The sequence below is a fragment of the Maniola jurtina genome, chromosome Z, assembly GCF_905333055.1.
Source record: "Maniola jurtina chromosome Z, ilManJurt1.1, whole genome shotgun sequence".
Taxonomy (NCBI): domain Eukaryota; kingdom Metazoa; phylum Arthropoda; class Insecta; order Lepidoptera; family Nymphalidae; genus Maniola; species Maniola jurtina.
Genome location: NC_060058.1, coordinates 6,595,554 through 6,607,800, shown reverse-complemented (window position 1 = coordinate 6,607,800; position 12,247 = coordinate 6,595,554). Strand labels below are relative to the sequence as shown.

The 12,247-nt window shown below is 35.1% G+C and overlaps 2 protein-coding genes across 2 annotated transcripts in view; one reads left to right on the top strand and one right to left on the bottom strand.

The window, feature by feature from the left end:
- Positions 1–12,247, top strand: part of LOC123880395 (dendritic arbor reduction protein 1-like) — an 88,950-nt gene that overhangs the window by 21,443 nt on the left and 55,260 nt on the right. The window lies entirely within an intron of this gene.
- On the bottom strand, positions 3,247–5,105 carry LOC123880394 (sodium-dependent proline transporter-like). Its single transcript, XM_045928491.1, has one exon. It carries the CDS (start codon positions 4,778–4,780, stop codon positions 3,284–3,286), a length of 1,497 nt encoding a protein of 498 aa, XP_045784447.1. The 5' UTR covers positions 4,781–5,105; the 3' UTR covers positions 3,247–3,283.

Genomic DNA, 12,247 nt, shown 5'->3' with positions numbered 1-12,247 from the left:
TTAATTAAAAGTAGATGAAAATAATAGCTTTTACTTTGGAGGTCTGATTTTTTCCCGGATTTGATGTTAATTTAAATCCGAGTAGAGTCGTATCCAGTAGGATCTAGGAATCCTTTACATTATTATGTCAAAAATATGTGTTTGGTGTGCCAAATTATCTAAAAGGTTTAACGACCCTCAGCAATGAGGGATAAGATGTATTAGTAGCTTATCTTTTATTTTCAGCCAAAATCAAACTACAGTCCCTACCTATACGAAAACCAGTTACGCGAGAAAGTAGGTATGTACGGTTCTTGCGTTCCGTTAATTTATTATCGTTTAGCCGTTTTGTACAGCCGCCCACGCAGGCATAAAAATACTTCTAAAAATTACTAATGGCATATTATATTATTTTCGCTGTTCTAAAATGTATAAAATGTGGTTATGGAGTCAATAATTTCACTTCTTAAGTAATCTTGCATTGCACAACGAAGCTGATAGATACGATAATGCAGACTTTTTGTTTATTTTCATTTTTTTTTCTATTGTTCGTGGATTTGGCTTTTGTTAAAAGTAACGCAGATAACACTTGTACAGCCTGTAAACATTTCAGGATAAGCTCGGAATAACAAAGAAACAATAATTTAAATAATGGATGTTTGAGTTTTGATAACTTTTGAATAAGTAGACTGAATTTAATAAACAACAGTCTCAATGATACATATTATGTAAAAAAGAAGCGCATACGTTAATACTACGACACTTGGGTCACTTTTGTAGAGCGCTAATTTTTCTACACTCGTGCTTGCCGAATCTTCTGTTTTACTCATCACCAAACGAACTTTATACGCCATGTTATGAGTTGTGAACGTAACATGTCCATGGTAGTATAATGTCATTGACGGCAGTTATGTAGAATAGGCAGATACTTATGTTTTATTTTTTTGCATAAATATAATAAGCTTACTAATCCCCAAGTTACCAAACTTGGGGATTAGTAATCAAAGAGGCAAGCTTAACCGTAATTAATAGATAGATTTTTTTTGTTATTGATACTTTAAACAAAATCTTAATGTAATCGAAGGAACCAGTGCTATTTTCATATTTGTAAACTTTTTATGTAAGTAATCGCCCATAGATTTGTCTAAAAAGTCACGCAAACAGTTCATAGAAAACGAGTGCTCTAGCAAATTATAGGAATGATACATTGATGAATTAATTAATACGATGATAGTCGTCAATCGTCATTAAACATATTTAGAAGTTGATAGCAAGTTACGCATTGTTTTGCATACATTGATGCTTTAAACGCATAGATTTCTCATCTGCCAGCCTACTGAGTCAGCATATGCGTCACACGGCGATGCCGTCGCATGTGCCGTAACTTTTGTCTGTGTGGAATGAGCAGACAGCTTGGCGCGCCACTTTTTTTAAAACCTACCTACCTATTTATTCTCTTCACAATAATGTCGGATGCCAAGTAGGCGGTTGTTGAAGCGGAAACTGTTGACTTTCTTTTTTATAGGCTTCAAGAATATTATTATACTTTTTATAACTTATCCGTATAATATGCCTCGTGTAGAATCTCGGTTCATCGGTGCCTTTGAACATTTCGGCAATGAAAGTGTAAGAATTTGTTAGTGATACTGTAAAATTGTCATAGTTTTTGTTTTAACTAGTTTGATTGTAACTTAGCTTGTAACGATGGCGCTGGCATGGTCTAATAGGACCTATGAAAGCCCCTTAAAAAAGCAGATTAAAAAAACCGGCCAAGTGCGAGTCAGACCCGCGCATTGAGGGTTCCGTACTACAGAAGAAGTAAAACGGTAAAAATCAATTTAGTTAACGAACCGCAAAACTAACTTTGTTTGTAGAGGTTTATTATTAATATCATAAAACTTTATGATAATAAGAGGTTTTATTTTTTCCGTAAAATGTACCTACATAAATTTCTATTGATCCTAGCCATAATAATATACATATTTAATTTAGATATAAAATTAAATAAAAATCTGTTTTAGAATAAACAGGTAAATATGATAACCCATTTGTTATAGTTATCTTACTGTGAACATTGAAAATACTATAATTTTTCGTTTTGAGATACGGAACCACAAAAAACATAAAACTACGAAAAGTTAGAGGGAGGGAGCCCGGGATCGAACCTCCGACCTCCCGAATAGAAGACCGACGTCGCCAGTAGGTACCTACTACCTAGGCTATCACTGCTATAATAATAACAATATAAAAAGTCTATTGTCATATTTTTGGCTGATGACTCATTCACAACTTACGTAATAGCCAAAACTTGTATTATTTATTATATATACATATAGGCAGAATACACGTATTATAATAGAATGACTCATAATAAGGTATAAGTCACGCGTATAATATATAAACTAAAAACGACAAAGTTTAGAAGCCGGTTACTGACTTGCTAATTCGGCTGGCTATAAAATGAAAAGCTGCTTTACTATATTACAAATGTAAATTAAAAATTTATAACACCCCCGACAAGTGAAGGTTACAGTAACTAGAAAAGAGCTGATAACTTTCAAACGGCTGAACCGATTTTCTTGGATTATAGCTAAGAACACTCTCGATCAAGCCACCTTTCAAACAAAAAAAAACTAAATTAAAATCGGTTCATTAGTTTAGGAGCTACGATGCCACAGACAGATACACAGTCACACAGATTAGGAGCTACAATGCCACAGACAAATCCACAGATTCACAGATACACACGTCAAACTTATAACACCCCTCTTTTTGGGTCGGGGGTTAAAAATGGCTTAATTTTTCAATAGTGCGGTAAAAATATAATTGAATATTGAGTTTGCCCAATATCCAGCTCATAATAATGGGTCGACTAGATTATAAAAAAGATTAGTAGATATTGCATTATTTACTATCTCTGCAAAATCCATACATCCGGTTTATATTTTAAGCTATTACGTACCAGCGTCTTTTTGTATATTGATTTGTTCTTATTTCATAAATATTTTTTTTGTATATACATATATCTCGGTTTTAAACTGTTGGAAAATCTGCAACAATTTTCTTAATATGTATTTGTTTGTTGCAGCTAAAAAAGTTAAGTAGGTATATATATATATATATATATACATATATATTTTGAAAATAATGTAAAACAATATTCTTATTTTATGTTTTCCAAATAAACAGTGAATGCAGATAAAACGCTAAAAAGGTATAAATATTTGGAAACTTCGTTTATATTTAGAATAAATAAGACTAGATTCATAACTTGTAACAATATCTTTATGAGTTGGTATAGATATCAAACTCTCCTGTTAGCTCTTTTCTGTCGAGCCATAATTCCAGCTTGGAGATGATATTGACGGTATATGTATTCCTTAGTCATAGCTTGTGCTGAAAACATGGCTCGACTTCGTTGCAATACGTCACTCCTTGGGCCCCATGTCGGATCTAACGAAATAAACTTACGAATTTTTTTCCTACAAGCAGCTATTAATAATCTAGTCACAAAAAATGCTGCTGCAAAACTCAAAATCGCTATAAGTGAATATGTCGCGTAAATATAACCAGTTTGATTAATAAACTGACTGTACAATTCATTGCAAAATGCATAAGCCAATAAAATAATTGACAAAATCCAAGTCGTTTTCATAAAATTTTTTGGTTGTATGCCCAACATAAAATGAATATCTTCAGAGAATTTGTTTACACCGTACCAAATTATAAATACTAATCCCTCCAGTAGGCCAATGAATGTCGATAGCAGAACTACGCAACGTCGAAAACTTAGACCAATCATATTAACCCCGAAGTAGCTTAAAAATGGTATCGTTGTGCAAAATAATATTAGGGTAGCACAGAATGCAGTTAAACCTGGATAGTTTGCTAATTTAGGATACCTTTTAAATACTACTTCTAGCAAATTAAATAAATATGTCACCGACGTATTCATTCCCAGCACTACTTCACAACTGAAAATAACTATTAAATAAAAGGTTCTATGTTGGTATTGGTACATTAATCTTGGCATTTTTTCAAAGTTAAAAGTTATCGGTGTTCTCATGATGGCCCCTGGTTTTATTCCATACTCGTACGCGTAAGGACAGGCCATCATCGCTGTAGTGAACACAAACATCACAGTAAACAAAGTACAAAAAACTACAGATATTACGATGTCTGAAAAGCAAGGCGATCTAAACGGCAAAGTGGACGCTAGAGTGAACATCGTACCAGATCCTATGTTTAAATTATACACAATTTGTTGTATAAGATGCGAGAATCTAAATTTCTGTAGGAATGTACTAAAATCTAAATCTAAAGATTCCTCGTACTTGACCACCACACCTTTTTGTCTCATGGATCCCATCATTATAATCACGAGAGCCAATGTCGAATAAGTTGTGAATATGGCGGTAATCCATCGCATGGTCTTCGATCTCTTGAAACTACTGAGGTATAGAATAAAACAGATCAGCGCTGAAGCGATACAAACTTTCCAGGCCACGAGGAATTGGCTGTTTCCTCTTGCTTGTAGTAAATAGTACCTCCAGTACTTATATTCGGGAAACGTCTTATACAGATTGTCACAATAAGGAAATTGGTTTTGGTATTTTATGCAGTCCTGATTGACCGTATAATTCGTGGCTAGACTGTTGCAAAACCTCGTTCGCCAAGAACCACAAGTGTAAAATGGTATCGGATTTTCAAAGCTAACTAAGAAATAATGTAAGAAAAACGATGTCACGATTTGATTGTAAATTAGGACTATCCCTTGCCATATGACAAGCACATAGCCCATGTATGAGAAGCAAGGGCGAATTTTCCAAACTGCTATGCAGTCTCTTTTCGTAAACTATCCAACTACGGCTTCCATGTAGAGTAATGGTATACCCATTAGTATATAAATAAGTATAAGGAATAAAGTATATCCCGTAGTGCCTTGTTTGAGAGCATCGTTCGGTATGCTACTGATGTTAGATATTCCTATTAAGTGACAAATGAGGACTGTTATGAACACTATTCTTGAGCCCCATAAATTACTTTCTTCAGGAATCATCGAAATAAATCACAATTTATGGATGTAACTGAACAGTTGACGCTAAGGTACCACCTACTACATAATTAAAAACCATAGCCAACTAGATAATCGAAAACAATTTAAGATTTCCGTATAGATAATTGAGTTATTTATTACTATGATCGTACGTATTTAATTTTTACATCGGATAAAACCTTTTTCGCTATTTTCCCACTTTTTTGTTCACTTATTATATCATATAGTTTTTTTTTTTAATTCAAATATACAAGATATATTTATTATATTGTAATGGATACACTTAGTTAAACGTAACTGAGAATAGTTGCAGCAAATCTGTAGGCAAGCCGGGCAGGTGTCTGCCGTGTAATGAAATAGCAATTGATAATCGGCTTGCAGTTTCACTTTGATAAAACCAGGACCCGTTCTTGTTATGTTTCCACAAGGCTTTCTTGTTTCACACTCGTCGCGTCGCCTCGTGTGATCAGACCACCACCAATAACTATATCAATTTGAAATAATATCATATAATTATATATAGTCCGTACAAAAAGACTTTTCACGCAATATCATGTCAAAAGTATGATTTTAGTCCTTATTTTAAAGGTAAACCGTGATGACACTTGACTCATAGAGTTAATGAGAAAAATGGCGCAAGAGTATGATTTTTTTACGCATTATAAAGAGCTGCAGGTATTTTTTAACTTTATGACAATCGTCGATAAGTATGACAAGTCAGCCCTTGAATGCGGTCTCTACACTTCGGGTTCATGGTGCCACCGCTTTGACCTACGGATCAAATAATCAAATACGGATATATATATTATATTTCCGTGAAAAAGTAACAGATAGACATAAATATGGGTTTTTTATATAAAAAAGATAGTTTTGTACTTAGTACTTAGATAGTACTTACCTACATACTTCAAAGTCTACAGTAAAGGAAAAAAAGGTCTTTAGAAAAGATTATAGGCTATATAAAACATTTAAGCATTACGAAATTAATAAACTGCTAAATTATAAGTCGTTTTATCTTACGAGTGTGTGATCACATACCTATATTTTACGTAAAATTAAAATAATGGTCACATTAGCCTCTTTCTGCGTCAGACGAACATCAATAAAGACGAGTGCGAGAAAAATGCTGGACACAACTTTATGAATAACTACATAGCATGAAATTATGTTCGTTCAACATCCACTGTTAGCCTGTTTTATAGAGCCTCAATAGCTCAACGGTTATAGGAGCAGACGAAAACCGAAAGGTCGGTGGTTCAAACCCCACCCGTTGCACTATTGTCGTACCTACTCCTAGCACAAGCTTTACGCTTAGTTGGAGGGGAAAGGACAATGTCATGATTCACATGGCTAATATTCTTTTATAAAAAAAAACTGTATTATTTGATTGTGTAAAAATAGAAGTACTCATGAAGTACATATAAGTAATTATATGAGGGCACGAATATCATAGGTAGGATAGATAGACTGTGGTAGTCGATACCATTGTGGTAGAGCCATTTATGTAGGCCACTTTTAACATTTGTACCTTGTATCTGAATAAAAAAAGCCTGCTCTCTAGCGCCTGCCATACAATCGTAGTTTAGTTTTCATTTGAATAATAACTGATTCAATTCAATGATGGGTTAGTATTCAAATGAAAACCAAGCTACTTTTAATCTACGTTTATAAGGAAAGTGCCGAAGAGCGCGCTAGTCTGGCGCTAGCATTACTTCTACTTATTTAAAACAAGTTAAAACATTATTTTATAAACATGGTGACTTTAAAATAGGATAGAACTGAACTATAAGCAAAAAATGTGCATCTTTTATTTACAAGTAACGTTTTTATCTGTTTGTATTATCTAATCGACATTTCTGTACCGTAGAAAAGATAAAGCAAAAAATACTATTTCGCCAACTCCACCTTTATTTGTTGACCCAAATATGATTTCAGTGTGGTAATTATTTTGCAGTTATCAGGTTCCATTGATTTAAAGAAAATATTGAAAATCTATAAAGTCGAATTGATAACCCCCTCCTTTTTTTGAAGTCGGTTAAAAAGAGGAAACTGACTGACTGACATTAACGCAACAATATAACTCAAACTACTGGGTCTCAAAACTTGAGATTTTGCAAGTACCTACCTTTAAATGTTTTCTCTATAACGATTTTCCCCCCACAGTTTCTAGAATATGCCTGCAAAATTTCATGGACTTTGGTTGCTTAATATTCAAATGAAATTGGAACTACGATTGTATGAAACGAGTGACGGAGAGAGCCCTGTTAACATGGAAGGTATAAGTAAGGCCGCTCTATGGGTAGATATATCTACCCATAGAGCGTTTGATTTAGCTTTGACTTTATTTAGTGTGAAATAAGTTTTGTATTACAAAACTTATTTCACGGTAACTATAAAAACTTAATATAAATATTATTTTGAACAAGTGTAAATTAAAAATTTAAAACACCCCCGACGAGTGAAGGTTACAGTAACTAGAAAAGAGCTGATAACTTTCAAACGGCTGAACCGATTTTCTTGAATTATACACCTTTCAAACAAAAAAAACTAAATTCGAAATCGGTTCATTAGTTTAGGAGCTACGATGCCATAGACAGATACACAGATACCTACACAGATACACACGACAAACTTATAACACCCCTCTTTTTGGGTCAGGGGTTAAAAATAAGAATGATGTTTATGAAAATGTTTTAAATACGTTGCTAGCTAGCCACACACACACGTCTACTAATTTATGAAAGCAAAGGTAAATTCAAATATATTACTATTCCAATGATGTTGAAAAATCAACTGAATCAAAGCAATGAAATCATATTTTTAAGTTTTTATAAAACAAATTTATAATATATTTGGGAGATAATAATCGATAAATATATGAGTGATATCGTTCCCAAATACACGTTGTCAAGTAGATATATGTATACATATTATGTGAATGCAGTATTTATCTGGTTATCGCTTGTGTGACGATATATTCGCAAGATTGTAAATCCGATATTCACATCAAGCATGCAAAACTATAGGTACCTATGTAAATACCTATGTATTATTTTCTGAATAAGTTTATTGTACGATTGCATTTTATATACCTACCTACCTACCTTTTATTTATTGGTTTTTATAAGTTATGAAATACAACCTGAGTATTAATGCAGTTATTATTATAAATATCCTGGTATTTATATTGGGAATGCTAAATCTTCATACTCGTGGAGTCAAAATCAATTTAGTATTATAGTCTTAGACCTTAGTACGTACAACCCAGGCCAAAATGGAAAAAAATCCGGCCAAATGCGGTTTTCAGATTTATTCTTGTACTTGTGCTATAAGACCTACCTATGTCTTGACAGACACGACGGATGGACGGACGGTCGGACGAACGGACAGATGGACGGACGGACAGACAGACAACAAAGGTACGGAACCCTAAAAATGTTTTCAGATCGTAGCTCATTTACACGACACCGTTCCCACACAACACACGCACAGCTCTGCCTCAAATCGAAGTGACCGCTAGCTGTCCACCCGCCGAGAGCTAGCAGAAAGCTCGTTGTCCACGTGATGACAGCTAGCAGTACGACGTCTCCCTACTGCGCACGTTACAGCTTGCTCGAGTGGCCACGCTGTAGACGCGTGGGCCGCTCGCTTGAAGCGCGTGGTAAGCGAAACGTCAACCATCGAGCGGTTAGATTACAGCAAGCTCGCTTTCTGCGCGTTGTTTGCAATTGGGATGATACCTATGTCAAAAATAAATTATTTCTTTGGAATTATTGAACAGAGGGTCTTCCAAAATACGAAAGATCTGCGTCCGCTGTTAATTTTTAAGTTTAAAATCACCATTTTAAATTATGGATTTAACTAAAAAAGTACGTCGAATTATGGCAAATGTCTATGACGTCACTTCTGTGAATTTCATACATGCTTCTTTAGTAAGCGAGCGTTTTGACGTTTGATAAAAAGTCACACACATTTGACTAGGAGTCATCATCCCTATTGTATGTTCAATGTTTTCACTGTGAAATGTATGTACTGAATGAATTCAATGTATTTTTATTCAATTAAAGTTTTACAAGTGCTTTAGAATCGTCAAAATAATCTACCACTGGTTCGGAATGCCGTTCCTAATGTACTAAATGTATGACTCTAAGCGCATATTTGAATGTTTATTCTTTTACCGTGCGGGAGCGGGGTCGCGTAAGTGAGCTACGACCTTTCATCCTCTTATAGCCATTTCCATATTTTTTATATTATGTTAATAATAAATAATCTATTTGTTGCGGATTGTGATTCACCTCGAATAATTTGAAGGAGTGCTTGTTAAAAGTTGAAAGATGATTCTTTTGGGTAACTTTTGTAATATTATGGTAACCTCTATTTGCTAGCAACCGCGTAGTCCAGTAGTTTCTGATGGTAGTCATAGAAACTTTACACAGTACACTTGTAACTAAATGTACATGATAAGTATAAAATCAAGTAGGACAATCAACCTATCTATTCGTAGTTTTAAAGAAGATCTGGTTCAATCCATGTTATATTTATTTTTAAATTTTTGTAAACTTCCAACTTATTATACCTACATTCTTAGGTATAGAGAACAATCGTAGCTAAATAAGATCTGCTGGCCTTTCGGTCGCGATAGTTCTGTCTTTAGTCTTCATCCATACTTATCTACTTGATACTAATATTATATAAATGCGAAAGTGTGTCGATCTGTCTACTAGCTCTTTACATCCCATTCGTTAACCAAATAATAAAATTTAGTACAGATATAGCTTGCATCCCAGGCACAGATTTAAGCTACTTTTTGTATCAGAAAACCAAAGGGGTAAATAAAAAACCTAAATCCACGCGGACAAAGTCATGGGCATCATCATCTGATTTTCCATAATTTCTGCTCTTGCAACTACGTATCTAGGTACTAATGGAAAATTATAAAGGTAGGTAGGCACTCGTTGTTAAGAGGAGATAGATCTGTTTTAGACTATTCAGCCATGGAAGTTGTGTCTCAAGTGACCGTTACATTTTCTATAATTTCTGTGCAATGGCTACATGTTCTTAGCAAACGGAGTCGCGGCGTTATCATGCGGTGTATCTTAAACAAACAGCCAGCTTGGACCATGGCGGCTTGCTATTGATTTTGACTGATTACAGGGCACAAGTGCCCGTTATTTAATCTATGTCTACAGTTGTGGCATTCAAGGGCAAATACATGACTTGAAATTTGGAGCTATAGTCGCAGCAGGGTTTCTACCACTACTCCTGAGTTAAGTTTTCAAAACTAAGAGCCAGCGAGTGCCAGACCTTCGTTATTTTATAAAATCTGAAAAATTCTCTGCATTGTCCCCAACGAAGGGAACGGTCAGCGACTATGAAGTTTGGATCTTGGTGTTTTGGGAGATAACAGGTAACAAAGGTGCACAAAAACTTAGTCAAAGCATAAAGTCATTTTTTTTAAATATATTCTTCGGAATAATATTAGAATTAATCACGTCATGCATTACCACTAGACACTTAGTATCGTGGGAAAGCCAACTTTATAAGCCAAAGCTTTTACGCGAGGCTTGCCAAGTCTAAGTTCAGGACCAACTTACCTAATTTTTTAACAATTAGCTTTGCTCATATCTTATTATTGTCATCATGATCATTGAGACCCATTGGCAGACTTCACACATCTTTGAGAAGATTATAGAGAATTGTCAGATATGCAGGTCCTCACAATGTTTTTCTTTACCGTTAAAACAAGTGATATAATTAATTGCTTTAAAAGCATATATACCTACTTAGCTCCAAAAAAGTTAGGAGGTGCGTGCCCGAGATCGAACCGTGACCTTCCGAGTAGGAGGCGGATATCTTAACCACTAGGCTACCACGGCTTATATTTATAATATTATTATTTTATCTTATATTATTATTAAGTAACGACATAAATGACTAACAACAATGAAGTCAAATACCGACAACTAAACAGAATATCGAAATCGTGACCATTGCGTGACGTGTCTAAAATAAACTTTAAGTAAAATTATTATAGTCTCATTTGCATTATCCGCTTATCTTGCCAACTTTTCACTGTTGATAGCGCTATCCCTCTCTGCTATTGGAGGCGTGATTCGACATAACAAATGGAATTACGCAGCGTAGCTTTGTAAAATATATCCGTCCCGGTCTATCATTGTAGCGACCCTTGACCTAATGGATCGATTTAGTGAATGTGCCTTGTTCGTTATTCGAGTCCATTAGTAATTCAGAGTAGCGAGATCGCTAATGCCCGGCACGAGTCTTCGGCCGAGAGCTTGACATCTGCTCCCCATCATTCTTCGATGACGCAAACGCTAAATAAATACATACTTACCGAGTTGCTACTTGGCTATCAGCATTCTTTGACATTATTTTGCATAACTTAGATAATATCTAAATCTAAACAAAACTGGTAAGAATTTTAGAATTTGAAATTTTTCATGTAAAAAAAGTTTTCTAAAGTATGTAAGTACCTATATTAACTTAAGTTAAGGTAAGTACCCGTACTAAGAAAAGTCTTTAAGGAATTCCAACAGAGTTTTTAAAACCGCTACAGCTATCCATACGGATGTAGTCGCGAGAATCAGCTAATACACCAAAAAGCACGCTGGAAGTTCTGGACCTCGCAAACCTATATTTTGCTTTACCTAATCCGGTTAATTTTATTTAAAGGTATACACTATGCAAGCATGGTGTACTTTATTATATAAATCTTTACGCTTAATTGGAGGGGAAAGGGGATTATTAGTCATGATTAGCATGGGAAAACGAATTGCATGCTGCTTAGGATGTTTCCTTATAATACCTGTAATAATTTATTATGGAAATACGTAATATGATTCCATACACTTTAAGCTCTCATACCTACCATTTATGGTTTGCTGCGTCTAATACAGCACGCGGCACAGCATAACCCCGAAAGAACGTCTGCTTCGTGATAAGATTCTATCCCGAATCTACCTGGCTAGCGACCACACTCCGGTTGTAACTAGCCATAAAACAATCCATGTGTTCCGCTGCGAGCCAGAGAGCCAGTCCTCCCCCCTTTGCATCCCCTCGAACCCTGAAAGCCGGTAACGCATTGGTGGTTCCTCTGGTGCTGCAAACGTTCATGGGCGGTGGTAATCACTCAACATCAGGTGACCCGCCTGCTCTTTTGCTCACTATATTTTTTTACAAAAAAACCGCGTC

Excerpts from the sequence above, each read along its gene's own strand:
- LOC123880394 (XM_045928491.1), bottom strand. The coding sequence starts at position 4,780 with ATGGGCTATGTGCTTGTCATATGGCAAGGGATAGTCCTAATTTACAAT.